This window comes from Nothoprocta perdicaria, unplaced genomic scaffold (genome assembly GCF_003342845.1).
Source record: "Nothoprocta perdicaria isolate Ctin4 unplaced genomic scaffold, notPer1 scaffold_3, whole genome shotgun sequence".
NCBI classification, from domain to species: Eukaryota; Metazoa; Chordata; class Aves; order Tinamiformes; family Tinamidae; genus Nothoprocta; species Nothoprocta perdicaria.
Genome location: NW_020455532.1, coordinates 11248189 through 11275661, shown reverse-complemented (window position 1 = coordinate 11275661; position 27473 = coordinate 11248189). Strand labels below are relative to the sequence as shown.

Below are 27473 nucleotides of genomic sequence, written 5' to 3'. Positions count from 1 at the left end.
GGGAGTGGCGTGTGAAACCAGACCGGTCCATTTCCCCATCTCACCTCCTCCTCAGTATGGATTTATCATCCCGCTCCCAATCTCAGATGTCCCAGTCCATGTCCCCACCAACTTCCTAGCAGCAAGGGCACTTGGGTGGCTGTTGCAGGGAACGCTGTTCCACCAGCCCAAGGACACTCTCCACAAGACATCAAGTGATGAGTCCAAACACAGAGTCACAAAACCAGAACCAAAGACATCAAAAGCCTTAAAAAGTTTCTCCCAAAGTAAAAGTGACTTTTTCTGCTTGCATTTCCCCCAGGAGTTTTGGGAAAAGGCCTTGGCTCTCTTTTTTTTCCCCATACACTGTCAAAGGAGATGCAGGCAGAGGATGCAGGCAGAGGAGTTAAATACAAGATGTTAGACTAGCTTGAGCAGTATGAACATTTCCCTGCTCAGCATCCAGCTTTCCTATTAGCCTGCAGCAGCCCTGACTCCCCTGGAACAGAGCTTGAATATCTAAGAAAAAGAAACAGGAGTATTTGAAAAATGGCCCCAAAATCACGCACAGATCCCAGTCCTTTCCTCCAGAGCACTGAGCAGTCACCCAGACCCTCCTGGGGACTTCCTCACCGAGGACAACACATTGCAACATAGCACGGAAAGCACAAAGGGACTTGGCACAGAAACGTGTGTCCTGCCAAGTGCAGCACAGAGCAATTCAGGGCTGCAGCTGAGCATCGTGATCAACACCTTGGTGGAGAGGCAGCCAAGGGCCACCCAGCACTTACCAACACACTAGTTGCCCCGTTTGCCAGGGGTCCGTAAGTGAGGTACGAATGGCCTGTTATCCAGCCGATGTCCGCTGTGCACCAGTAGATATCGTCAGAGTGGTAATCAAACACATACTTAAACGAGGTGGCAGCGAAGAGCATGTATCCACCCACGGTATGCAGAACGCCCTGCAAGGAGAAGGCGCGGGATCATCAGGGCAAACTCCCAGCCAAAGTCCCCTCCATCCCAGCCCAAGTTGAGCCTCGCTGGTCCACTGACAAGCAGCAACAGGAATGACCCCCACATCCCCTCTCCCAAAGCCTCCGTAGCTCCTCTTCCTATGGAGACCTCCCAAAGGAACCCTCATCGGCTCCCGTCTCGGAGGCATCTCCATCCCCTTGGGGCAGCGAGGCGGGCAGGGGATCCCACCTTGGGCTTCCCGGTGGAGCCGCTGGTGTAGAGGATGAAGAGCGCGTCCTCCGCGTCGCACCACTCGGGTTCGCACTCCGTGCTGGCGCTGCCCATCAGCTCGTGCCACCACATGTCCGTGGTCGGATCCCAGGGCGTCTGGGGAAAGCGGGAGATTAGAGACGGCAGCTCTGAAAGGACGGAGAGGGGACAAGGGGCTGCACCCCTCATGGCCACCCACCACAAACCATGCACGAGAGCTGCAGGAAGCTCCTTGCACAGCCCCCAGCCACTAGGAAAGCCCCTGAACGGGGTCTCACTGCAAGACCTGAAGCATCTTTGCCCCCACTGGCAATGCTCAGAAATGCCCCTTGCCGTGAGGGGGCAGCACTGGCTGCTCTGGGCTGTGGTGGCAAACGGGCTCCCCGTCCTGCTTTCCTGGGGCAGCAATCAAACACCAACACAACCTCTTGGCCACGTGTTTACCGGTCCCGGACAACTCGCACGGACCCCTACTGCAGATGCTGGAGCTACAACAGAGCGTCTGAGTGGTTAGAAGAGGTCACCCTGAAAGTCACCTTGGCCAGCTGCATCTCCAGGACACCACAGCTCAGCGTGGGGCCTGATTTCCCCTGACCTTCTCTCCTTTCCTCGGAGGAACTCGGGAAACAGCTGAGCAGGCAGCATTCCTCCGGCAGAGAGCAGACCTCTGCCTTCCACATCTCCGCAGGGCCAGGCACGCTGACCCAAAGCTTTGCAGCACCAACGTGCAGCTGGGGCCCATCTTCTCCTTGCAGCGCTAGGGCCCATCGTGCAAGCACACGAACCCCGAGCTGCAGCCCAGGCCCCAGCAGTTGCTCACACCGGACTGTCGCGTTAGCAAACGGGCTGGAATTACAGTTTGGTCCAGGAGGTAGAGATGGGGACGGCCGGGTGCCACCCCACAGAAGTAGGAAGGAAACCCAAGCAGTAGAGCTCGTGGCACTTGCCCAGCTGGTGGATCTTCAAGCTTAAGCCCATCCTGTGTGTGAGCTCCCCAGCAGTGAGTTGGATCCCAGCTGCTCCAGGCTGTACGAAGCAGCTGAAGGGGAGCAAGGGCCAATACTGGAAATCCTGCACCCCTGAATTCCCAATGGGAAGAGCCACTGGGACCCTGCAGTCCAGCAGCCACCAGAAGCTCAGCACACCTGATGCAGGGAACACCACCTGCTCTGCCCTTCTTCCAGGAGGAAAATGGCTCACATGGCTATTATGGAACCTCACATGGGATCCCCAGCTCTGCCAGGCAGCTCCTGGAGCCTGATTTCCACAAGCCTGGTGCATCACCAAGCTCCCAGCAAGGCACAATCTTATATGAGACCAAGCTAGTCTGACCCATCAAACTGACCCATAAACACTGACTGACCCATCAAACACTCACTTCCCCGCATCCCTCATGCCAAGACACTTTAATTTTCACACCAAACTTCCTCCAGCCTACGGAGCCAGTCACAGCCCCAGGATGACAAGCAGCAGGCCAAGCCAGGTCTTGCCTCCCACTCACCTGCTCACCAGGGGCTACTGAGGAGCACACACTGGGCACCCCAATGAAGGGAGAACACACAAACAGCTCAGTGTAATGATGCGAGGAGCTGCCAGGGAGGCCCCTTGGCCAAGTCCCCCAAGCCCAGCTCACGTTGGAGGACAGCAGAAAGCTGAATCCTCAAAATAGAGCTGCTGCTCATGGAAGCTGCGCAGAGGATGAGAGGCAAGCGCCAGTGCTGCAGCAGACCTGCTGCGTTGAAGGTCCCATCACGTTGGCCAGGCGGCTTCTGGAGGTCCTGGCTCCAGGAAAGGTGTTAGCAGAGCCCTCCCACTGCACAAGGCCCTGAGCAAGCTCACGGCAACGGGAAGCGCATCCTGATATCGTGTTTTCAAGGGAAGCAGACCAAGCGCCATCCCAACTGGAAAATCAAGGCAGCGATTCCCGGTGGGTCTGCCTTTCACCCCATCACCAGTTCACACGTGTTCAGAGGTCCCTGCAAGCTGTGGCTCATCTCCAGCAGCAGAGCTGGTGCTGCTGCCTCAACACCGCGAGTGCGCAGGGCTCAGGCTGCACAGAGGGTGCCAGCGGCTCCAAGTTCTGCAGCTTCTCCTCACAGAAAACGAGGGCGTTCAGACCAGTTCTTCCAAAGGGGGAGCAGAAGACGGGGCCAGCAACCCTAGCAGGTCCCTCCAAAGGGGGAACAGAAGACGGGGCTGGTGGCCCTACCAGGTCCCAGAACATGTCCTCATGTTGTCCAGCACCTGCTTCTCCAAGCGAGGAGAAGCCTCGGTTCTTCTCTGGAGATCTTCAAACCCTCCTTGGACGCTGTCCTGTGCCTCATGCTCTAGGTGACCCTGTGTGTGCAGGGGCACTAGATGATGACCTCCAGAGGTCCCTTCCAACCTTAAGGATTCTATGGGGCCTCCAGCCCTTGCAGCACCCAGCGGAGCCTCAACCACATTCGCCCACTCTGCTGGGCAGGGTGGCAGACCCTCAGTGAGCGCAGCCAAGCAGCTAGTGGTATCTACTGCTAACATGCAACTGCGGGTATCCGATGAGGAGGCCACGCGTGTGGAGGCCGTGCAGAGCGGTTAGAAAGGGGGAGCGCCGGCGGGAAGCGGGGCGAGAGGCAGGCAGCACCACACATAAATACCTTGGGGTGGGGTCTCTCTGAGCTCCCAGTCTTTTTTTCCTGTTAAAAATCCACAAAGAGGGTGTGAAAGTTGAGAAGCGGAGGATCCACGTCACACGTGTCGGGTACTGGGCTCCCCGGTGCAGGGCCCAGGCCAGGTGGTGCCTTCCAAAGGTGAGAGGAAGGGGCCAAACTCTTCTCAGTGGTGGTCAGTGACAGGACAAGCAGTAATGGGTGTAAATTAAAACACAGGAAGTTCCATCTCCATGTGATGAAGAACTTCTTGCCTGTGAGGGTGCCAGAGCCCTGGCACAGGCTGCCCAGGGAGGCTGTGGAGTCTCCTTCTCTGGAGATCTTCCAAACCCACCTGGATGCCGCCCTGTGCCACATACTCCTGGTGTCCCTGCCAGAGCAGGGGAGTTGGACTAGATGATCTCTACAAGTCCCTTCCAACCTCAACCATCCTGTGATTTGATTCTGTGAGAGCCTCCCCACTCCCACTGTGTCCCCTGATTATGTGCAGCCTCCGCGGCACCAAAGACACTCACGAGTTAAAAACGCCTTTATTACAGTGTCTGAACAAGAGCAGCAGTGGAGCCGGAGGTCCCTTCAGCCTCCTCCTCCTCGGACATTCTGCACAACCACCTCCCATCACCCAGAGCAACCACGACAGCCTCCTGACCAGGAACACAGGGTCAAAGTGCTGCCCTGGTCCAGTTTTCCCACCCCTTCGCAGCTACCCTGTCCTAGAGGGTAGGGAGAGGCCAATGTTCCTGCCCAGATGGGCAAGCACGAGACACCACCTCCACAAAATGAACCCACTGTACAGACAAGACCAACTCAAAAACACATAACCCACTGTCCCTGTTGTCCCAGGGATATGCACAGGCCATCCCTTCTTGAAAGGGCACCCCATGTTCAATCGAATGCATGCTCCAAGAAAAACCCATTTCTGGGTTTTACTCAGGCTGTACTCTGAGTTTGATGCCTGCACTCACCAAATCTCAGCTCCTGGAATAGCTCAGTGCACTAGCAGGAGGTACCCAACGTCCCTCTGCAAAGACTTGGGCCAACTGCCCCAGTTCAATCACTGGAGAAGACGCGTGCCCTCGTCAGCTCCCACTAGCCATCATGGCACCCAATTCCACCAGCAAAGGGGGCACACATTTTGTGCCAGAGACCATGAACAGTCTGAAAGCAGTCTGAAAAATAGTCTGAGAACAGCCCTTTCCTACCAGGTGGGGGCACTGGCACGTACACTGCCTGGCCCAGGAACTCCCCAGAGCTACAACCAAAGGAAGAACGTGCCTTGCTCATGTCAGCTACACAGGAGCTGCACGATTTCCATCTTCCGACGAGCCGTTATCACGCTGTGGGATCGTGCTGCATCCTGGCCACAAGCAGAAAGCTCCTGTTTTCCCCTCCCACTTCCACAGCTGCAGCGCAGGAGGCCACGACTCCCCGCGCAACGGGGAACATGGATACAGGATTCGGAAGGACAAGTCCTTCATGAGCAGGGAAACAGGCACCTTGTCCTGGTCCTACAGGCTCCAGGCTGTTGGAAGAGATTCCCTGCTGTGCTTGCAGGGCTCCATGGGCTGGCAGCTAGTGATGGTGTTAAAGGAAGCAGCAGGGAGAGGATCTTGGAAAGACACAGGAGCTTTTCTCACACCTCTTGCAATGCAACCCAGGGAGGAAGGACCAGGAGCACCCAGGGACGCACTGCAGCAGTTTCCCATCAGTTGATTTGGGCTCAGACCCATATGAAACCCACCCCAACCTCCCCTCGTGCCCAGGAACATACCTGCACCTCCTGGCAGAGCCTTTTGAGCGGGGGCGACCTGCTGCACGTCCCGTCCTCCGCTAGTTCTCCCCTCCCCAGGTGCTTGACCACGATGCACTTTGCCAAAGGGAAGCCCCTGCGAAGGGGACAGGGCTGTTGAGACAAGTGCGGGCTGAGCCGGCCCTTCCCACGTTGCAGCAACGCGGGCTGAGCTGTAGCTGGCCCTGCCCGTGCCGTGAGATCACCGGGAAGAGCTGCTGTTCCCGGAGAGAAGGGGCTGCACATCCCATGGGCCTGACCCCATCTGTGCAGGAGGCCTCCAGCACCATCCCTGCAGCCCACAGGTGCTTCCATCGCCTTCTCCCCACCCTCTCCTGGTCGTCTCCTCCACGTCCTAACTCAATCCACCAGCTTTTCTCCAGTGATTTCTCCTGCCAGCAGGAGAAGGAGCCGCTTCCACACACTCAAAGCCCCCAGACAGGGGCAGGAGACATCAGGCCCATCAGCTCCTACCACTGTGTCCTGCCATGGTGCAGGTCTTTAGCACCAGGACGATGTTGTGGATCTCACGTTCACTCCTTTCTCCAGATACAGCAGCTCACAGGAGGAGGCACCTTGGTGCATTTTGCCAGTGCATCCACCAACAGGGACTTAGCGGTGTTCCCTAACAGTCCTGTCATCAGCATCCTTCCCTCTGGCAGAATTTCCTTTCACAGGCAACCTGAACTTGCCAAACAGGCCTTCAGTTTAGGCTGTGCCTATGACTGGAAAGGGCTCCCTGCCCATGGCAGCCCCATGTCATCCCTGCATGGGGTCCTGCAGACTTCAGGACAACCTTGGGATGCAAGCCCCAGTGACCCTGCAGCAGAGGGACAGGGCTTGGAGAAGAGAAATGTGTCCACAGCCAGCTGGGCATGGAGCAGCTCCAGCAGAAATGCTTCTTACAGGAGAATCCAAACTTACTTGTCCTTACATTTCCGGAGGGCTTCATCTGCAATCTGCTTCAAGCTAATCAGCTTGTCCCCTCGATAAAAGGCATCTGCAAGAGCCCAAGGAAAACGTCAGACAGGCTCCCCAATGGGACAGCCTGGGACAGTGGGAAGCAACGGAGCCGCTGCAGGAGGGCTAAGCTGAACTCATGGACTGCAGCGAGGAGAAGTTGGCAGGCAGCCACTGGGAAAGGTTTCCTAACAAGCTCTTTTGGCCTAGAGAAGCAAATACCAGGAGAAATGGTGAAATTCCTTCTCTGGGAGAGGTCAGATTTGACCCAAGGAGTCTCCAGGGCATATTCTGACAGGGACAGAACAGACTGCAAAGTCTAACGGGCCCTTTCCACAGCATGGACCTATTAATAGTTACATCACTACCACAGAAAGCAGTTGGGGAAAAGGCAGTGGACTTGCACAAAAAATGTTACCACTTTCTCAATCTTTTTGCTTTACAAGGCTGGGAGTTACAGCACAAATATTTCCTTGAAATCAGGGAGGGAATTCTCGTATTCAGCCCGCCCAAAAAGTGATGCATCTTGAAAACATCTGGCTTATTTCGAAGCCAGACACGGATGAGACGCTTTCAAACCTGTGTTATTAGCAGCTGGTGACAACATGCTTTGCAGAGCAAAGTGGGAGGGATGCTTAAATACCTCAGCACACATCCAAAGTGGAAAACAGTGCTCCAGAACAGCCACAAGCAGTTTGTCTGCCTTGCAGCAGCTCAGCTGAAGCACTGCCCTTCCTCCTCCAGATCCGAGCTCATTTGGTTTTTGGAATTAAGATTTTTTGGATAACAAAGAGCGACAGGGCAGAGTTGGGCGCACGTTTTACCTGCAGTAAGGAGGAGAGAGCAACCACAGTCCAGGATCCGCTCACAGAGAGAGTCTGCTGAGAAGCCTGCAAACTGATGAACACAGCACAACGTGGTCAGGAAGCAACAGCACAGAAAGCAAGAGCAGCTGTGCAGCTCACCCCACACAACCCTGAGCACCAGGTGCAGATGGGAGAGCTAAAGGAGATGGAAACTCCCCAGGGACCTATCAGAGGGGAGACAGCACAACCCCTGAAACGTCATTCCACCGTTAAATGCCGAAGAGGGAAACTAAGCAGCACCTCAATTCAATTTCCACCCATCTCATAGTCAGCACCCATCTTTCCAGCTCTGCCAGCTCCTCCCCTCGCTCTTGTGATCACAGAGCTGTTGTCCCCTCCAAGAGCTCAGGGCAGAGCCCAAGGTGCAGAGCTTCTTCCTACCACGACGGAATGAAGAGCCCCAATCCTGGCACAGGCAAGCATGGCCACCACCAGCTCCAGGATCATCGGCATGTAGATGGAAATGCGGTCTCCTTTTTTCACACCTGCGAGGGAGAAAATGAAAATGCCATTTTTCCACGTTAATAACCTGTTAAAACAACTGTGGCTGCAAGTGTTACCCGCTCCATAACCTGGACTCTATAACCATGAAAGAAGAGAATATAGGAAGAAGCTAATGATTCTATTTCAACAGTGACATGTACACAGTAAAGCTTCAGCTGGCGTTAGAACTAAACAAGCCTCAGCAATGATTAAGGGAATCAAGATGATTAAGGGAATGGAGCATCTATCTTATGAGGAGAGACTGAGTGAGGTGGGCCTGTTTTCTCTGGAGAAGACAAGGCTGAGAGGGGATCTGATCAATATGTGTAAGTACCTGAAGGGGGAGAAAGGGGCCAAGCTCTTCTCAGTGGTGGCCAGTGACAGGACAAGGGGCAATGGGTGTAAGTTGAAACACCGGAGGTTCCATCTCCATGTGAGGAAGACCTTCTTACTGTGAGGGTGACAGAGCCCTGGCCCAGGCTGCCCAGGGAGGCTGTGGAGTCTCCTTTTCTGGAGATCTTCCAAACCCACCTGGATGCCACCCGGTGTCCCGTGCTGTGGGTGTCCCTGCTGGAGCAGGGGGTTGGACTAGATGATCTCTAGAGGTCCCTTCCAACCCAGATTCTGTGATTCTGTAATGCAGGCAAGAGCTCACGTCCAAGGGGTGAACTTGCACTGCCACTTCTCAGCAATGCCCATCTGGCCAAGGCCAGCAACCTGAGAACACCCAGCAGCATGAGGAGCATCGTGCCAGTAATGAAAGAGCAAGAAAACGGACAGAGAGGCCTCCAGGTTGTCCAGACACAGCGGGTACACACCTGAGAAGGTAACTTGTAAGAAAACTGCCACGAATACTCCATGTTCTGATCAGACAGGATGAAAATGCAACCTGTGCAAGCCAGAAAACCCCAGGGCAGGCAGTCCTGAGCACAGGTTCCTCCCCACACAGCTCTGATTAGTGTTCACAGAGAGCAAATCTCCATCTACCCCACTCTTCCATAGAAGCAAAACAGAAGAGCGAAGCATTTTGCCCTGAATTACTCAAGGAAACCAGTTGCTGTGCAAAAGGTAGACCCAAACTCCAAAATCCCGGCCTCGTTCATCCCAACTTTGCCATACTCCCCTGGCTCCCCTTGCGTACCTTGGCTGCGGAGAACATTGGCAAACTGACAGACTTTGTGCAGCAACTCATTGTATGTGATTTTCGCAGAATCCCCAGGCTCGTTCCCTTCCCTGGAAAAGCAAGGCAATATCTGTTAGTATAAGAGCATTACAAGGTTATAGTGACTGTGCAAATTCGGAGGTATTTGGTGTTGGACAACTTTTGTGTCCTTGCTTGCCCTTCTGAGCAAAGCGTAACCAGACCCCACAAAGTCCTTCTCAGACCAAACTTTCCCCATAGCAGGAAAATTCAGCCCAAAGTCCCCATCCCCATGTAGAATACCCCTGACAGCAATCAGATTCCTGCAGTGGAATTCCCTAGTGTTTTCACAGAGGGAAAATAGAGGCAAGAAGGTGCTAACAAAACCAGAGCTAAGGGTGCCCACACTCAAGAGCAAGCCTGGATTTATGGTATGGCACCTCTGCTCACACTCACTTAATGCCTGCAGACACGTGTGCATGAAACATGGGCCAGCACTGGCGTGCAGCAGCACCCTGCCCTTAAATGCCTATGGCCTGATGGACTGCAGTGGGATGCCAAGGGCTGTCCTGTTTTCCAAGGTCATATATAAATAAACCCGTGTACATTCGTAGGTGTCACGTCTGCTTTGGGCCACGCTCCCTGTGGTCCTCCACAAGGCAGGCAAGGGAGGTGCCACTTGAGCGGGTCCTTGACACTGGCATGAGACACACGCTGAGGGGAAGAGGTGGGAGAGAAACGGCACATCCCCAGGGAAATATGGAGCTCTGGGTGTAAAAGCCAGCTACAAGGAACGTGGTACCTTCAGCCGCTGGTGAAGAGCGCTACTCAAAGCAGATCAGAGGATTGAGAAAGAGAATTTCCAATGATTTCACACTAGGACAGTGTATTTTCACACTATACATTCCCACCCCTCTCCTTGAGGCAGTCAGAGCATGAACATTAGTGATCCATTAAGGAATAAGGGGCTGTCGTCCTCAGCTGGTAATTCCCCTAGAAAAGTGTCCCCAGGAGCACATGCAGCCAAATGAAAGGCTACACTTCTGGGGAGAAGCCTGTAGCACATCCGTGGGGTCTCCTGCCTGAATCCCAGGATGGTTGAGGTTGGAAGGGACCTCTAGAGATCATCTAGTCCAGTCCCCCTGCTCCAACAGGGACACCCAGAGCATAGGGTGGCATCCAGGTGGGTTTGGAAGACCTCCAGAGAAGGAGACTCCACAACCTCCCTGGGCAGCCTGTTCCAGGCTCTGTCACCCTCACAGTAAGAAGTTCCTCCTCACATGGAGGTGGAACCTCCTGTGTTTCAACTTACACCCATTTCCCCTTGTCCTGTCACTGGCCACCACTGAGAAGAGCTTGGCCCCTTCCTCCCTACATTGACCCTTAAGGTACTTCCTACACATATTAATCTGAAGGCTGCACCTTGGAATTACTTCTCTGCCTAACTTGGGAACCACCTTGACCATGTCACAGGCCGGAGCCTCCAGAAACATTCACAGAATCACAGAATGGTTGAGGCTGGAAGGGACCTCTAGAGATCACCTAGTCCAACCCCCTTGCTCCAGCAGGGAATATTGATTGAATTCTGCCTAAAACAGACCCCATCGGGCACAGGGGGAAGAAGAGCTTTTCCAAAAAACATGAGGGAACCTCCTCGTTTCTCACGCCGTTCCCCAGGAACAGCCCCTGCACATCCCAAGGAGACAAACAGCATCAGGGAGGACCAAACACCACAGGAGACCAGCAGCACAGCAAGCCAGGCAACGGGAGAGATGGTTAAACGGGTGCCTGGATCTGCAGCCCTTCCCGCTGCGGAAGGAGAAGCTGGGAGCACGTCCCCGCAAGGGCCATGCGGAGCAGCCTGGATCCGGGGCAGCTCCGGCCGGCGCTGGGCTCCGTGCCCAGCTCTGCGGGAGCTGATTCGCTTTGGGCCGGGGCGGCTGCTCCGGCGGCACCCGGAGCGCGGGTCGGACGGCGCCGGAGCCAATGGGCAGCGCGTCGGGGCTCACGCGACGCTCCCGGGCGCCCTCGGCTCCTCCTCGTCCTCCGCCGGCTCCGGGAAGGGGACGGGAGGCCTGGGATGCACCCGGGCTCCGTCACACGCGCGGCCCCAGCGAGCAAGGGCCTCCAGAGAGCATTAAAGCTTGGACTGCACAAGCGCTCCCCCAACCTCAACGAAAGGCACCTCAGGCTTCAAAGCAACAATTCCGTATTTTAACAACACCTTTTCCTTAATGGAAAGCGAGTCACGTCCACGTTTCTAAAGCAAAGGAGGCCCCGCGGCCCTGCAGGGACCCCTGAGCAGCCTCTCAAGCGACTGCTTTCTGTCTCCCCATGTCTGGAAATGGTTTCGGAGCGCCCACAGCTACACTCAGCGCGTTGCAGCGGCAGGGGTTACTCTGCCCTCTCCTCTGGCACAAAATAAAATGCAAATAAAAATAGTATGTGCTCCAGACTTGGAGCAGTGAGCACAGGCGCTGGGCGGAGGGAGAGCTCTGTGCTGCAAAATGGGCTTGCGGGGCCCTGCGCGCGGCACCTGCCCTGCGGTGCACTGAGAAAAGCCAGAGCTGGCGGTGCTCAGTGGCTAAGCGACTCGTCCACATTCCATTGGAAAAGAAAAGTCGCAGAAATAACATGAAACATCACTACAGTGCTCACCAAAGCACCTACAAAGTGCCCCGTGGAATCTGAACACACTCAATACATCTTTTTTAGGCCCTGCTGATGAAAGTAGACAGCAGCCGTACTGCTGTGCCTGCTGGGTTGTGAGCTCCCATCCAGCAGCAAACTTTCTTTTTAAAGTAAAAACCCATTTTCAACACATCTGGCAGCCTCCCAGATACATTTTTGATGAAATACGTTGTGAAACAGGGTCTGAGCCCGGCGCTTTTCTCCTCTCCCTCAAACTGAATCCTGCATTTAACGGTAGTACGAATTTCACAATATTCCCTCGCAATGAGACTCCTCTGGCTCCAGCAAGATGCAGCTATGTGAAAAAGTCAAGCCAAGAAGGCTGAGGAATAAAACTTTGGATGTGAAACACACACCACATCTGCGGCAAAATACTCCTTGGAAAAAGGTTCACAGACCTATGGCCGGCTCAGCGCAGAGTTTTGGCCTCGGAGCTCAAGAGCTGTCGCCAGGTTTCCCTTGATGGCCGCTGAGCAAAGGCTAAACCCAGGTTAATCTCCCTGCAAGCGTGACCAAGCAGGCCAGGAAAACACGGAGTGTTGCATGCACACGGTGCAGCAGGAAAATGGGATTGCAGCAGCAATGGTGACACTCCTGAGGGCTGCAGTAACTTGTGTGGTGACCCTGTGAAGCCAGACGATGGAAGAGGTGGAAGGAAGAAGGTTGAGGGGAAGCAGCCTGGGAAAGAGTGAAACCAGATGTGGGGTTTTAGGGCTCCGTTTCAGCTTGATCAGCGGCTCGTGGTTTTGCACCGGAGCAGGTTAAACAGTGACCACGCTGTGTTAAGCCCCATAACCAGCCACAGGAGTTGCTCTCCAAGCAGTGCCTTGCTTGGTGTAACCCGGCCAGCCGGCTCTATTTGCCCACCCAAGCAAGACCAGCCTCCCTTAGCTGCTCCTTCTCAGCTGCAGGGCAAGAGGTAGCAGGTAGAGGCTGTCACTGCTTAAGCTGCTACAGCCCAGTGGACGAGATGAGCATTTCACAGAAAAGAACAGGTCAAAGTGACCCAAAAATGAACCAAAAACGAAGCAGTGATGCTGTTCAGCCTTTGTCTTGCACCAGACTTCCAGAACATGATGATAACCTCTCTGAGCAGGAGATGAGCGCAGCGGCAGCGTGGGAAGCACGGGTTGCATGAGCGGGAATTACAGCTTTGTGGGTAATTGTCAGTGATAGCTGTGATTGACAAGGGCTTCAATACCCCTATGAGAAGCTTCAGATTCTCTGGCAATCAATGTACATTAAATAGGAAAAAAACACACAAGCAAAAGTGAACAAGCTACGGCACGAAGCCAAAGACTCCCTGACCCTGTGAATGCTCCCAAGCAGGAAGAAACGGGCTGAAGATCAGGCAGCTTCCTCCTCCAGCAGTGACACAAATGTGACAAGTTTCTCCAGAGCAGCATCTGCCTAGCAGGGCTGTCTCCCAGCCTTCCTAGACTGACAGCTGTCAATCACCAAGGACAGCTGGGGCTTGGGGACAGGCAGCCCACAAAATAGTGGTGTTTGATGCTCTGCATTCAAACCAGTGGGAAGAAAGCCCAGGAGAAAACCGGGGCTTCCAGGTTGAGACAAGGAAGGGACGAGTTCAAGGGCCCCTTCCCAGGTGATGATAACAGTAAGCAACTTTATGGGGACAACCTGCACGGTGGAGGGGCATGAAGAGCCTCCAGCATGGCTGAAGCCACCAGGACGGTGGCAAAAATATGACTCCTAAGTGTCACTCACTCTAAATGCAGTCCCAGCCCCAAACCCCTTCTGAGCCCTGGTGGAGCCAGCAGCTCCTGCTGCTGCAGGAGTCTGTGCCCAGAGCATGGACACGGGGAGATGGATGGAGCTCCCGGGCTGGTGTCTGGAATAAGTGCGCGGGAGCAATAAAAGCTTCAGGTCTCAGCTAGGACCTCTCCTGGTGGCTTCCAACCCCCATCTGGGGCCATTTAGCTTCTATTAATCTCAGAGGAACCAGGAAAGCTGTGGCCTGAAGACGGGTTTGGTAGGAGGCAGCTTGGGGGCTTGGTAGCTACAGCTGCTGGCATTGCTTAATATAAAAATAAAGGCAAGAATCCCCCTCCACGCCCGGCCTTGCTCATGCCATCCGTCATCCAAAAGGCATCTGGGAGGGAAGCACCCTTTAAAATCTACCCTCGCCAAAACAGGCTGAAATGGGAAGTCTGGAAGGACCAGCTGTACAAAATAATTGGGAAAAAATGCCATTTCGTTGACAAACAATGTAAATATTTGCTGGCATGTGGGTTGTTCAGTATGGAAATGCTCATAAACAGAGTGCCCAAAGTGGAAGCATTTTCCAGTGGGACTCCAGGACAAGCAAGTAGGGCTAAAATGGATGAAAAAAACTCCAGGAGAACATTTCATAACAGCAGCCCCAGCCCCTGGTTACTGCCATCCAGTTCCCGACGTCCCACAGATACCTTCTGGGAAGGGTGGGGAGATGTTCAGGTAAGCGGTTTGGCAGCAACGTCACCCTCTGCCTTCCCGGCTGCCACACTCAGACCCGGCTTCATCATGACATGGATCAAGTAAGAGGTGAAAGCTGTGTAACCCAGAGCTTGGCCTCATAGGGCTGGCAAAAGAGGATTCCTGGAATACTCAGGAGAACTTGGAGACAAAACTGCTGATGTCAACCCAGCACAGCAAGCCTGGGGAGAGGCAAAATCCCTTTGAGAGCATTGCTTTCTAAATGAATGTAGTTAACTCGGAGACCTCCTCCTCTGCAGCAACTCAAGCCAGTCTATGAGTTCCCTCTCTGATGTCGCCATCAACACTGGTAGGACCAACTTAACTGAGCTCTTAGATCTGTCTCTGTTTGAGTCAGACCAACTTGACCACGAAAGTTGACCATGTACCTGAGCAAGGTCCCACTGCCACAACAAAGTCCCACCCTTGGGTGACATGTTGCATCCAACCCCGTGCCCATTCTCTCCAGCCCAATGGACTCAACTGAGGCCATTACCAAGCCAATACTTCACAACCCAGCTGAAAATGCAGTGTATTTCCAAAGGGACATTGGGCCACCACCTGCTCTCTGAACATGGAATCAGCTCCCTGATCACCTTTTAAAATATCAGTCCCAATTCTGCAAGCACAGGCCAACTTACCAAGTCCAAGCAAAGCCATGCAGGGTGTCAGGGGCTGACATTTTAAGAAATCCCTGTGAGCAGTGGAAGTATTTCTAACCTCCCCAGAGGCTGTTGGTGCAGGAAGCAAGAGCTTGCCAGCACAGAAATGCAGTGGGAATACCAAATACCCTGCAAGTGTCCCAAAAATCAGCATTCAATCTCTGTCTTTCATGAGAATTAAGTGCAGTCTCAGCTCCTATTTGCAGCCTTTCACAATTTGAACAGGTATCAGAGGCTTCTAAAGAAACATATACTTTCTTGACGTTCAACCACCATTCACGTCACTCTTCCCTGAGCCATGACTGAAGCACGGAACCCACCTGGAGAAAGATACGGCTCAAAAAATCACTGCTATATTCAGTGACCCTCTAGAATGTGGCATTTTGACATAGAAGGAAACATCTAAGATGTTTGTTGTAAGTAATATTGTCAGAGAAGCACAGACTACTTTTGCAAGGGGAGGAGAGCTTATTTTGAGTATGACAGAGCTGACTCTTCATTTAAACCCTTTGCAAGCAGACCATGAAACACAAAATCCTGCACAAAATAAAATGGTCAACAAGCTGCCAGCAAACATCCCATTTGGAGAACACTGCACCTCTCGATGGAGCACACTGCCAGCTATTTAAGACTTTCTACAAACACTAAATGCCAGGTAAGGTGATTGAATATCCATCAAGCCCAGGACAGGAAAGAGCCTTTAATTGGATTTTTCGTAGATTTTTCAGCTTCATGCCTTGGAGACATCCAGAGGCAGTGGCCAGATGTCATCTGCTGGACTGTCATCTCATTCTATATTAGAAATATCTTAGAAGAAAACATGAGAGGGCAGAACATGCCTCACTATCGGGTAGAGCAGATGTGGAAAAGGAACCAGGAAGGCCAGCAGTTCTCTTGGAGGGATTCCCATGGGAGGAAGGGGGCCGCCTGCCAAAGTGACCAGCTTTGAATGTCCACAGCAAAAAGTCAATTTACAGAGGACTGCAAGGTCTGGTGATTTTGCACCACGCCCTGTTTAGACATCACCCCATGCTCACTGCAGAACCAGAGCTATCTTTTCAACAAACAGCATGCAGAAACGCAAATAGAGAACTGAAACCCTGCGCCAGGCATGACAATAGCTCTGAAACAGCCTCGGAGGCAAAAACAGGCAGGAAAAGCCCAGCTTATCACTGGGTGAGGCTGAAGGAGTTTTGTCAAAGCGCTGGCAGATCAAGGCTACAGCCCAAGGCTTGGGGTATAGAGAGCCCAACGGGCACAAAAAGCCAACCACCCATGGGGGATCCTCATACATGTAACAAGCACCTGATAGGGACCTCTTTTTGCAGAGTCCAACCACCTTGTCCTCTGTAAACACCACTAATCACAGCAAGTCGCCCACATTTAGGACTTGCAGGCCTGATTCCTTCTCCAGGTCTGCTCCTTTCACACCACCTTGCTTGGAAAGTCCACACAAACCATTCACACAGCTAAGACAATCAGGTTTTCTAGAGACAGGGAAACCTGAAGGCTCGGATCCTCCACGGAAGAGGGCATGTCCTCAATCTGCCCAGAAGTTCACCAACCTCTTTACCCATGAACTACATTTATTGACCTACAGTTTCACCTCTCCTGCCAATATCCCCCATCCACAACTGCCATGTAATCACAAAGCCCTGGCCAGCAGTAAGCAAACTATTCTTATAATAGATCAGGTGTCTGTAATCTATACCGGTGTTACAAAATATAATGACAGGCTAGGAGAACATCCAGGAGTTACTGTATGTGCTCGCATACACCCCTCTCTTCTGTCCCAGTGCGTTTTGGGCATGTGGACACACAGAAGCATTCCCAAGAAAAGCCTTGTAAGGTTGTAAGCCAACCTTTTTAGTGATGAAAGAAGGGATTCATGGAAACATCCCAGATCCCCAGTGCTGCAGGACCAGAGCAGGTTCTCGATCCATCTGGGGAGCAGTACGAGGAAGAAAGAGCAAAGAAGAACACGATGAACAAGAGAAAACAGGTTTCATTTACACTGAGATTCTACACTTCAGGAGCAGGATTTTCACAGCAAGTCTTAGACTAGAGCAAAGAAAATACTCCTTTTTCAGGTCAGGAACAGGGTCTAATGTTTTGTCCCTAGCAGCAGCACAGCTTTATGGGGACACATTAGCCCACCACCTTTGGCAGTCCAGACACCAGCCCTAACACCAAGCCCTGAGGAACCTGCAGCTGACCATGAAAAGTGACCATTAGAAGACAGGAAGCAAAGGGCAAGGCTTAACCAGATCCATAAAAACACCACTTCCATTCCTGAGGAACTCAGTTTGCTGAAGGTCTTCCTGGAGAACATGATCTGTGCTGCTGTCACCTACATGGAGCATGCCAAGAGGAAGACAGACACAGCATGGACACGGTCTATGCCCTCTGCAGCTTCAACAGTTGATTTCTGAAGTGACTTCTCCTGGGAAACCTCATCCAGGGATGTGTGAAAACAGTCCTATCCGTGGGCTTACTGGCCCTCTCATGGAGCTCCAGCAGGTCAACGAGGCAGGACCTCCCCTTCCAGCAGCTCTGCTGACTTTCCCCACAGGCTGCCCTGGTCCCCGTGCACAGGGACCTTATTTCTTACTACGAGACCCACCAAGAGATGCAAGTCAGATCCCCCCGGTCTGGAGTTCCCAGGACCTCTCCACAGCCCTGTCCATGGATGGAGGCGGCCTGGCAGCCTCCCTGGCCTCAGCACGGAGGCCCTTCGCAACAGCCCTTTGCACCCCCTGGCCAGCGGCTCTGCAGTTTCCCATTCAAGCTCCTGCAGCGGCTGCCACCTAATTTTGGGTGGATGCCATCCAATCTTGGCCTCCTCTGTTGCCATCCGACTTATTTATTTGGGCAAATACTTCCTGGCCGTTCCCTTGGATATATATAGACAGATACTGTTTCCCTGCCAGGAATCGCTACCAAGGGCTGCCGAGCAAAACACCAGGAACAAACAGCTCCGACACAACCCGGACGAAGGCTCCCTCCTGGGCTCGGCTTATGCCAGGGGCTTCCCTGGGCCACCGCTGGCCTCGCAGCTCCAGCAGCCTCCAGCGCTTGTCCTCCTCCACGCACCGACCAAGGAAAGCCAGGGAGCCTCCCTTGGGAACAAGCTGCAGATCCCTTCAGCTTCACAGACCTGGAGTTGCGCGTATATAAAACCACACTTTTATATAGCTGGTTTTTATCCAGTTTTATACCCTGCACTTTTATACAAGCCCTCAATGCTGTTTGTGCTACTGTGCCAACCCAAAACAATGAAGAAGTGCTACTGCTTTGGTCCATTTTCTCAGTATTTCTCTGGTGTCACCAGCTGATTCCCATCGGCTGTTTGTGCTCTGTGCCTAGGCTGCACGCAGTGACTACATGGAGTTCTTCCAGACTTTCAAAAATCTGCATTTAATTTAGGGAAACTGCTCGGGATGTCCTCACTTCCTGCCTTGCTTCTTTTCCGGGGGACAGGAAGAATTTCACCAAAGAACTTAACCAAGTGTGCCCCTCTTCAAGGCCTGAATGTGTCAGAGCTACTACAAGTATCTTCTTTTCTCCTTGTTTTTATTCCAGCTTTATTAATGCTCCCACCATTCCCCCTATTGCAGCAGCCAAGCAGCCCTGCAAAGCAGAGATGTTTTCTTTTAAATGTAGGAGAAAAGAGTATTCCAAAGCAGGCAGAAAACGGGACAGATGCACCCAGCCAAACCATGCATCGCTGGGGAGGTGCCCCAGAAAACCGCTCAGGTTTGCAGGGATTTCCCCGTCCAAACCAGAATTCCCAGCAGCAGAAGGGAGCTGCAAGGAGCACGGAGTGTTGCAATTACTGATGAAACCCACGGCAAGTTTTCCATGAACTGCCTCTTGCTACAAAGCTCGCTGCAACTGCCCGCTTTTAGGCGAGCCCTTTGGAGCAGTGACTGGGGAACACCAGCACTGGGCAAGGCCTTGGCAGCACCTGCCCAGGAGCTGTGGATGCCCTTGCCAGCTCCAACACATCCACGGACGCGCTTATCAGCGCGTGCCAAAGTAAACGCAACCCTCCTGCTGCTGCAATTGCTTTCTTCTGCCCAAGCCGTGCGATAGAAAGATACGGGTTTACTCTTCAAGACAGTGTTGGAAAGGCTGCATCATTGAAAGGAGGAGGGAGCCCTGGCACAGGCTGCACAGGAAGGCTGGGGAGTCTCCTTCTCTGGAGGTCTCCAAACCCACCTGGATGCCACCCTGTGCCCCGTGCTCTGGGTGTCCCTGCTGGAGCAAGGGGTTGGACTGGATGATCTCTAGAGGTCCCTTCCAGCCTCAACCATCCTGTGATTCTGTGACAAGTCACTCAGGAAGTTACTGAAGAAGAGTCAGTTTGGCCTGGGCCACATCAGAGTCCCGAGGCCCGTGGGAAGGCGCCTGCGGATAAAACCACCTCATGGATCTAGATTTCCAAAGTCAAACGCTGGGACCACGCTCAGCAGTTCAAGACAAGGACAGTTCTGCCAACACAAACGGTCCAGACCTGGACAGCAGGAGCACCACGATAGCACAGCCGGCATCTGGCTTCACTTCAGCCTAGTCACACAGCCGGGAATAAAACATTCCAGGTGACAAAGCCGGGAATAAAACATTCCAGACTGACCCGTGGCCACCAGTGCAACAAGAGCAGCGGCTGGTTCGGCACCTACGGGCAGCCCGTGCGGCCCGGGACGCAGCACGTGTAGAGTTTCCTACGTTGCTGCAGCCAGCACGTGCTCGCTCCAAGGCTCACAGGCAAATCCCTATCCTCTCCCGAGGGCTGCTCTCAAAAACTGCTATTTGCAGCTTCCTGCTGGAAGCCCCACTGGCAGGCTTTGCTTTTTGGCTGATTATGCTTTAAACAGGGCTCTCACTTTCCTTCTTGCAGGAAGATTTATCTGAAGACAGCCCCTAAATCCTTTATTAGATTAAAAAAAAAATAAAGGAAATCTCCATTTTAGCGCTGCATTGGTGTTCTATTTTATCTGCATTTTAGTGCTGCATTGCTATTCCATTTTATCACTGCATGTCATTCCAGTGCTGCAACGACTGGCAGCTATTTTTCCATTTAAACAAAGCTGCGGAAGGCCCTGACGCCTTCGCCAGCTTCACTTCTCCTTTCCAAGGACGTCCCCTCGTACACAAACGCAAGAGAGCAGAGAACCCACGGGCTCCTCCGACGCCGGCCCCTGCAGCGGGGCCTAGGGCGAAACCACAGCGTGCCAGATCCTGCCCCCTGGTACCAGTGGGACCACCGGGCTGGCTGCTTTGGGAAATGAGGTGCCCCAGTTAGTGCTTCTGCTGTACGGACATCAGGAAATGGAAAAGGTTTCAACGAGGTTTAAAAAAAAATGTTTAACCCAAGGGTCTCATTACAGAGACTGCGGGGGAGTTTTGTAAGAAGTGTTTTGTTTCCTGAATTCCCACTCGGGCATATTTTTACCCCAGAAGGTGCCCAAGCAGACACTTCTCCTTTATTAGCGGGCATTTCGGCACACAACTAAGCACATCTGTGCAGCAGAGCTGAGTTCACAGCATGGTAACAGCTCACGGGTGGCCAGCTTTAGTCAACAAGCCAAGAGAAAAGGCTTGGGACGCGTTCAAACCTCCTGGGAGAGCCCTTGGTGTCCCAGATGATGTACCCAGGGTGCCTGCAAGGTCCGTGGCAGCAAGGGCAGGTATCTGCTGCAGCATCAGCTCTGGTCTTCCCCCACAAGTTAGGAAAGAGATTTCACATTTAAGACAAGCGCTTTATCAGAAACCCTTCCTGGCTTTTCCGTTACATTTCAGGCCACATCAGCAACGCCAAGCGCAGAAAGAGGAATCAAAAGCAGCAGGGGCAGAAATACCCGTAACGTTCGCGAGCTGCAGGAGCTATCACGGCGGAACAGGCAGCAGAGAGGCTGCAAGAGCTTCCTACAGCCCCGGGCGCAGGCTGAGCTACACGGGCCTAAGGGCACCCAGAGGACGAGAGCGTGACGGTAAATGTCACCTATGTAGCAGCTATGCGGTGTGAAGCGATCCCGCCGGCTGCCCCTGGGACCACAGGAGCAATCCCGTGGCAGGGATGGCAGGGATTGCCCTCAGCAGCACGGATTGCCCTCAGGTTATCCCTGGGTTCATATTCTTGGGGTTTCTTGGGGTTTGGTGGTTTCTGCAGGAGGAGATGAGCAGGAATGTTGAGAGCAGCGAGGCAAGGACAGCTCCCCATGAACCACGAGCTCCTTCCCATCCAGGCAAAACTAGAGGCGACCATAGACAACAGGGGCTGGAATCTTGGTCAGGACTCACTTCTTAGAAAGGCTCTGCAGTGCCTGGAAACAGCATTCCCTTTTCCCCCATTCCTCCCCTTGGAAAGCAAAGGCCATGACCCTGCATCTTTCCAGAGTCACCGATTCCTCACCACGATCCTAGCTCCTTTCCCATCCAACCCTCCCCACGCATACATACCTAGAAGGAGATATTTTGCCAAGGCATTAAATATATATACATATATATGTATTCCTAGGAATTCTCCTTGGCTTTTGTAGGCTCTCTTTTCTTTATTGGCCTTTCAAAAGTCTGACAAATTTCAAGGGTTTCAGAAAGCTGAGCTTGCTCAATCCCGTGCTTTGCACAAATGTGGACAAGGAGAAGCCACCTCTTTGTTACTGGAAAAAGGGAGGTGCCTGGAAAGGCCTGGGCAGGATCCCCCAGGGCTCTGTCCACAAGCAACAACCCCCAGCCCTGTTCCTGTTACAGATAACAGCTCCCAGCCCTGTTTCCCCAAGGTCCCACACCACATGTTCGTGCTGTCACATTCAGAGCATCTTCATTCACGGTTGAGCTGCAGACACCCCAATGCCCACGTCCAAACCAACCACTCAGGATGACGCACACGAGGCGAATGCCTCCCCCCAAACAAGCTTTTTTTTTTTTAGCAATGCAAACAGTTTGTCACTCCCCTTTTTAATACCCACTGCAAATACTGTTTAGCATCACAACACCCTCACAGAGCCTGCCAGAAATGAGAAAAAAAAATAATTTGAGGACAAGCTAAAGCTGAGGGCTGCCTATCTGCTGCACACAGGTGTAGGTGCTGAAGGAGGAGGAGGAGGATGCGGGGATGAGCAGCCTCCCTTTGCACACTGATGCCAACTGTGCTGCCCAGGGCTGCCAAGTGGCTCTTGTTTACCTGGCCACACCTCTACCTGAACAGGCTGACACAGGAGTTCTCATTGAGAAACCGAAGCTGTTTTCCCCTGGAGTGAGCTGGAGAACACGGGTGGCTGGCAGAGAGGCAAGCACTGGCCACCATTTCTCCTGCACAAGCTGGAGGCCAAGTCAACCTGGGTGTTTGTTGGGTGGTGACTCTTCTAGTGAAGCAGTAGCTGCACAGCTGAAAACTCAAGTAGGAGCCCCCAGTCAGACAAGCATGGGGAGAGCTGAACTGCCATGAACGTGGTCTCCTTATGCCAGTGACATGGAGGGGCTCCTTATCTGCATCAACTTATTTAGTGCAGAACAGTTCATCAATAAATAGCTGAGCGCTTTGTATTGCGTGTGATCCTCTGAAGGCACTGGCAATAAGCTACCCTAACACTGCACCTTTGCATGCATCTTGCTTGGCTTCTGCACCACCACATGTGGTGACATAAACGTAGATGCAAGAGAAACGCCTGGCACAGAACGAGAACGGACAGGGCAGCAACCTCGACCCAGGGCACAGAAACCAGGAGCTGGCTGAGCCTGGTCTGCAGCAAAGCACTAGCTCTGGATTTCAGAAGTCTCCAGTGAAGCCCATCTTACATCACTGTCAAAATTCCAGCTTCACATGATTTTTCAGACTGTAGCTACTCTGAAAACAGGGAAACCAACAGACTCAAGAAAGGGCTGGAAGCTACCTGGCCATCCTGGAGGCAATGTCAGGGATGCCAAGCTTTTAGAGACCTTCACAAAGTAATACAGCCTCAAAGCAAGAGCTCAATGGGGAATGCAAGGTTTTAGAAGAACCTTTCAGCCACCGGTGGGGAAACTTGCCAGGACAGCAGAAGGCAGAAATGGGAGGTCTGGGTTTAATTCATTTTTTTGCATGTTACTTGTTCCTGATCCCATTTCCCTGCTTGCAAAGGGGCAGTTACCTCCTTCACGAGGAAACTGTGAAGGAATCTGCCCACGTTTCACCCAAAGCCGCACGACTGCTCCTGGCTGCAGCAGTCCAGGTCAAGGTAGGGCTAGAAGTTGGGGAGATCCTTGCTAATAAACTGTGCTCCTTGAGTGCATCCCAAGGCAGCTTCTTCACGGGATGCAAACACCTCTATTTATGGCAAGATTAAAGCCTCCCAGGTTTTACTGAGTTTAAATTCACCTCAACAGCCATCAGTAGCATCTACACACAAGGACGTTGCACGTAGACCCCGAATTATGAGAAATAAAGCAAACCGAACAGGACTTTACCAGTAGAAGGCAACTTTGTCCCCCAGCTTCTTCTCGTGCACGTTCCTATCCAGCAGGTTGTAGCAGATGTTGGTGGTGGCCCCTTTCATCCATTCCACGAAGATCCTGCCCTTGGTCATGTCGAAGTTGTAGCGCAGGAAGGGCGCCGAGGGCTCCGTCCTCCAGTGAAACTCCTTGGCGATGTCGCCCCAAAATTCTGCGGAGAGCCGGGACAAGGAGGGGATCAATGGGGACGGTGGCGGGGCAGGGCGCGGGGGGCCGGGCGGTACTGGTATCGGTGCCGGTACCCACCGTGCGGGGCGCGCACGGAGCGCTCGTAGAGGCGCTCGTAGTGCGGCAGCGAGGGGACGTGCGCGGCCGGCAGGAGCGCGGCCCGCGGGCGGAACACGCGGGCCTGCTCGGCGGGCAGCACCATGGCGCGCGCGGCCTGTGCGCGGCCCGCGGCGCCGGCGCCGCTTCAAACAGCAGCAGGAGGAGGAGGAGGAGAAGGAGGAGGAGGAGCGGGAGCGGGGCCGCCCTCAAGGGGAGCCGGCAGCGCCGCCCCCTCCGGCGCCGCGTCCCCTGCAGCGAGTGACACGGCGCAGTGTCCCCTCCCCGCCACGGGTGACACTGCCCATGGCGGGGACCCTGCCCCTGGTGTCTGTGCCCGTGTCCCTGCGCCCGGGTGCCCACCAGCCGTGCCCGTGTGTCGCCCATGCTCTGGCCACGTCCCCTGCGGGGCTGGGGTCACCATCACCCAGCCCCATGGTGACCACCATCACCCAGCCCCATGGTGACCACTGTCACCCAGCCCCACATCACCCAGCCCCCTGTTGCTGGCCCTGGCCCTGTCTCCACCCGTGCAGACCCCTGCATTTCACACAGTGCCCTGGTGCTTAACCCCACAGCAGGGTATCCAGCAGGTCCCCCCAAGGCAGACATAGGTGGTTTTGCTGCCCAGTGACACATAGATGTGACTGGCTCTTTGCCACTGCGTCCCCAAGCTCCAGGTTTCATCCTTGCAGGGTCTGTGGGGCGCTGGGAGCTCCAGGCTTGTGTCCCTGCACTGCTATCAGACGAGAAGCTCCTGAGCCCATGGGAGTTCTGCACCAGAGCTGATAATACAGGGGCACCACGGGTGACATGATGGCAAATGCCAGCTCTCCACCTCGCAGCGTGAATGTGCGTCGCATTGCATTAGACCCTGCATTGCATTAGATCCTGCATTGCATTAGATCTTGAATAACAAGCTATACCTGTATTAACCCGACACTGATTGGTACATGTGCACAGTGTGGAGCAGAGAGGGGTGAGTCTAAGCCTTGCACTTGGGCTCGAGCAACTCCACTTCTCCAACATGGAGCTACCCTGGAGCCACATCAGTCCTCTGTGCTCCTCTCCTCCTAAATGCGGTGAATCTTGTGCATACTGGCAGAAATTCAATAATTTTTTTTTTTTTTTCACCAGGACCCTCAAGCACTGGGACAGGGGTCCAAAGTGTCTGCAGGGCCTCTGTCCTTGGAGATACGTTAAGCTCAGCTGCACAAGAGCTGAGTGACCTGCTCTCCCTGCAGTGGGAGGCAGCAGCAAGAGCCTCCAGAGGGACTGGCTTCATTTCAGGTTCCTCTGATCTTAGAGCAGCCTGCCTACATAGGGGCCTAGCTTTGTGGACCCATTCTCAACTTATTCCTGATTTTCCATGCAGTCGGAATGCCACCCTGAGTCAGGCCACCCCAACGGTGCTGCCACGGCACTTCACTGTGGAGCATCATCATTCTAAGAGAGATTTGGCTCCATTCAAGGAGCTACTCAACCTTCTCTGCGGCCAATCCATGCTGTATTTTGGGCTTGGGCCAAGGAACACTCGAAAGATAAAGTTCATAACCTTGAACTTGCCCAGTGGTGTACGGGCCAGGGAGCAGGGCCTGGGGTCAGTGACCAAGTACAACGTATCCTAGGATACACTGTCCCTGTTGCACTGCATGGCCATGCTTTGCTCCCCCATGTCCTCCTGCCCCACATCTTGCCCCTAGTTGGAGGGCTAAGCTGGAAGGGAGCACGTGGGTCCAGCAGGATGAGCTCAAGGTTACAGGTGCTAAAATGGTCTCCAGGACTCGTGGCCCTGGCGGGTGCCCGGCTTGGCCTCCATCAGCGCCAGAGCGAGAGGCGGCACCGACGTCCTCCGGGTCTTGGGACCGCACGTGAGCTCAGTGTGGAGCGCGGTGCAGGCTCTGGTTTGCTTTGCAAAGGGGGAATGTGGACAACCTGCTCAGTGTGGTCAGTGTGGACACCCTGCACCTTGCCTGGGTGTCCTGGGAGCTCCTAGGCCGATTTCCAGCCCGGTTTCCACTCCGGACAGCCCCTCTCTTGCACCTCGAGCACACACAACTCACCACAGCCCTAACTCCTCCCTGCGCCAGCTGCAGGGGGAATTTTAATCAGCTCTGTGATAAGAGGAGGTCCTGCAGGGAGTTACCAGCGCTTTTGTTTGGGAATGGAATGGCTTAGCCCAAAGCCCAGCTGCCCTGGGCAGCTCTGCAGCCCTTTGGCCCTTCCTGGGATGCTCCCGGTCCCGTCGTGGCTATCAAGGAGTTAAAACAGGCTGGGCTGTCCGGGCTGCTTGGATGAAGCCAGAGCCACCTCATTGCAACCTGCCTGGGAAGCATCTGCTGAATGTCAGACCTTCTGCAGCATTAAAGAGAAGCGAATGAAAACCAGAGCGTGGCAATTTAGCCCTCTGCAGAGTGCGCTCCGTATGTGCATAATCATTTTGCATTTAGAGGAGCTGATAATGCAATCATTGCTATAAATCCAGCCCGGCAGACACGTCACTGCCGTTTGCCAGAGCTTTCTGAGTGATCTAGACCTGAGAAAACGGCTGTATGTCCCCTGGACGGGGCCGATTACCCTCATACAGCTGCGCTCTCCTCTCGCAGCAGCTCAGGTGCCTGCGTGGGCTCTGCCGCCCGCCGCAGTCCCCGCTCTGCAGGGACACGTCAGGGCGGCCGGGCTGCGAAGGCGGCCAAGGGAAGGAGCCACGTGGGGCCACGGGGCCATCGTGCCCTCTGCTGATGGGCTGCCAGCTGTGCAGGCCTGCAGGGCCAGCCGTGCAGGGGCTGCGGGGACAGGGACATCGTGTCCGAGGCCCTCGTGCTGCAGGGTGTGCGGTGGAGCCAGGCAGGGCCTGGCCAAGAAGGCCAACAGGATCCTGGGGGCCATTAAGAAGAGCGTCTCCAGCAGGTCGAGGGGGTTGTCCTCCTATACACAGCCCTGGTGAGGCCACATCTGGAGACTGGGTCCAGTTCTGGGCTGCCCAGGACAAGAGGGATGTGGAGCTGCTGGAGAGAGTCCAGCTCTCCTTGCTGAGCCATCCTGCTCCTTGCCCTGGTCAGGGGAGCCTCCCCTAGCTCCAACTGAGTGCCCATGGGGACTGGTTCCTTTGCATCCCAGGTCCTTAGGAAACCACAGGAGCGTCGTCTTTGGTGTCCCCAGGAGGCTGGGGCTTGGCAGCGTTAGCACAGGAAAGCAAGCGCTGGGGACACTCCACTGCTCCCACATGCTGGTAGAAAAGAGGACTTAGAGACAATCTTGAATTGTTTTTTTTTTTTCCATAGAGTTTTTTTAGTGTTTATTTTTAACAGACTTGGTTTAAATTTTTGTTTTCTACAATAATTCAATGTAAAAATCCCAGTACAATATACAACAGTTTGAACATTTGGAATAAGAAATCCAGCTTGGCGAGACACCTACGTTCAGCTAGTTTCTAACACAGGTAGCAAAGTCCCTCCACCCCCTCCCCCAAAGTCACCAGCCAGGAAGGCATTTGGATGGGAACACTTTACAAACGTCACCTCCCCCCCTCCCCAACCCTCTCAAGACACTGGCCACCCTGTCCCTGCCGCTATTGCAGTGGGACAGTCCCTTAAACACACATGGAAAGGAGCAGAGACTCTCCGTGGGATGGCTGGGAGCCTCCAATCGTGAGGGGCAATGTCTGCCCTCCAGAGAGGCCAGCTGGCCCTTGTGCGCAAATGGTGTGGGATGCTCCAAAGGGGCCTTCTTGTAGGTTCCCCCAGGGCACAAGGCTCTCGTGGGACGGAGAGGAAGTCTGTCCTCCCCTTGGCAGTA

General features: G+C 53.9%; 1 protein-coding gene across 2 annotated transcripts in view; it reads right to left on the bottom strand.

The window, feature by feature from the left end:
- Nucleotides 1–23734, bottom strand: part of ACSS2 (acyl-CoA synthetase short chain family member 2) — a 31211-nt gene extending 7477 nt beyond the window's left edge. The window contains exons 1-10 of one of the 2 annotated variants that reach the window (XM_026042101.1): nt 23658–23734; nt 23367–23562; nt 9091–9182; nt 7848–7951; nt 7425–7497; nt 6565–6640; nt 5623–5737; nt 3840–3878; nt 1183–1320; nt 771–941 (exon numbers count right to left, since the gene is read on the bottom strand). In XM_026042101.1, the coding sequence (XP_025897886.1) occupies nt 771–941; nt 1183–1320; nt 3840–3878; nt 5623–5737; nt 6565–6640; nt 7425–7497; nt 7848–7951; nt 9091–9182; nt 23367–23485 (927 nt within the window). In that variant the 5' untranslated portion in view covers nt 23486–23562; nt 23658–23734. The remainder of the gene's footprint in view (nt 1–770; nt 942–1182; nt 1321–3839; nt 3879–5622; nt 5738–6564; nt 6641–7424; nt 7498–7847; nt 7952–9090; nt 9183–23366; nt 23563–23657) is intronic. The other variant, XM_026042102.1, reaches the window with a different exon arrangement.
- Nucleotides 23735–27473: the final 3739 nt, after the last annotated feature.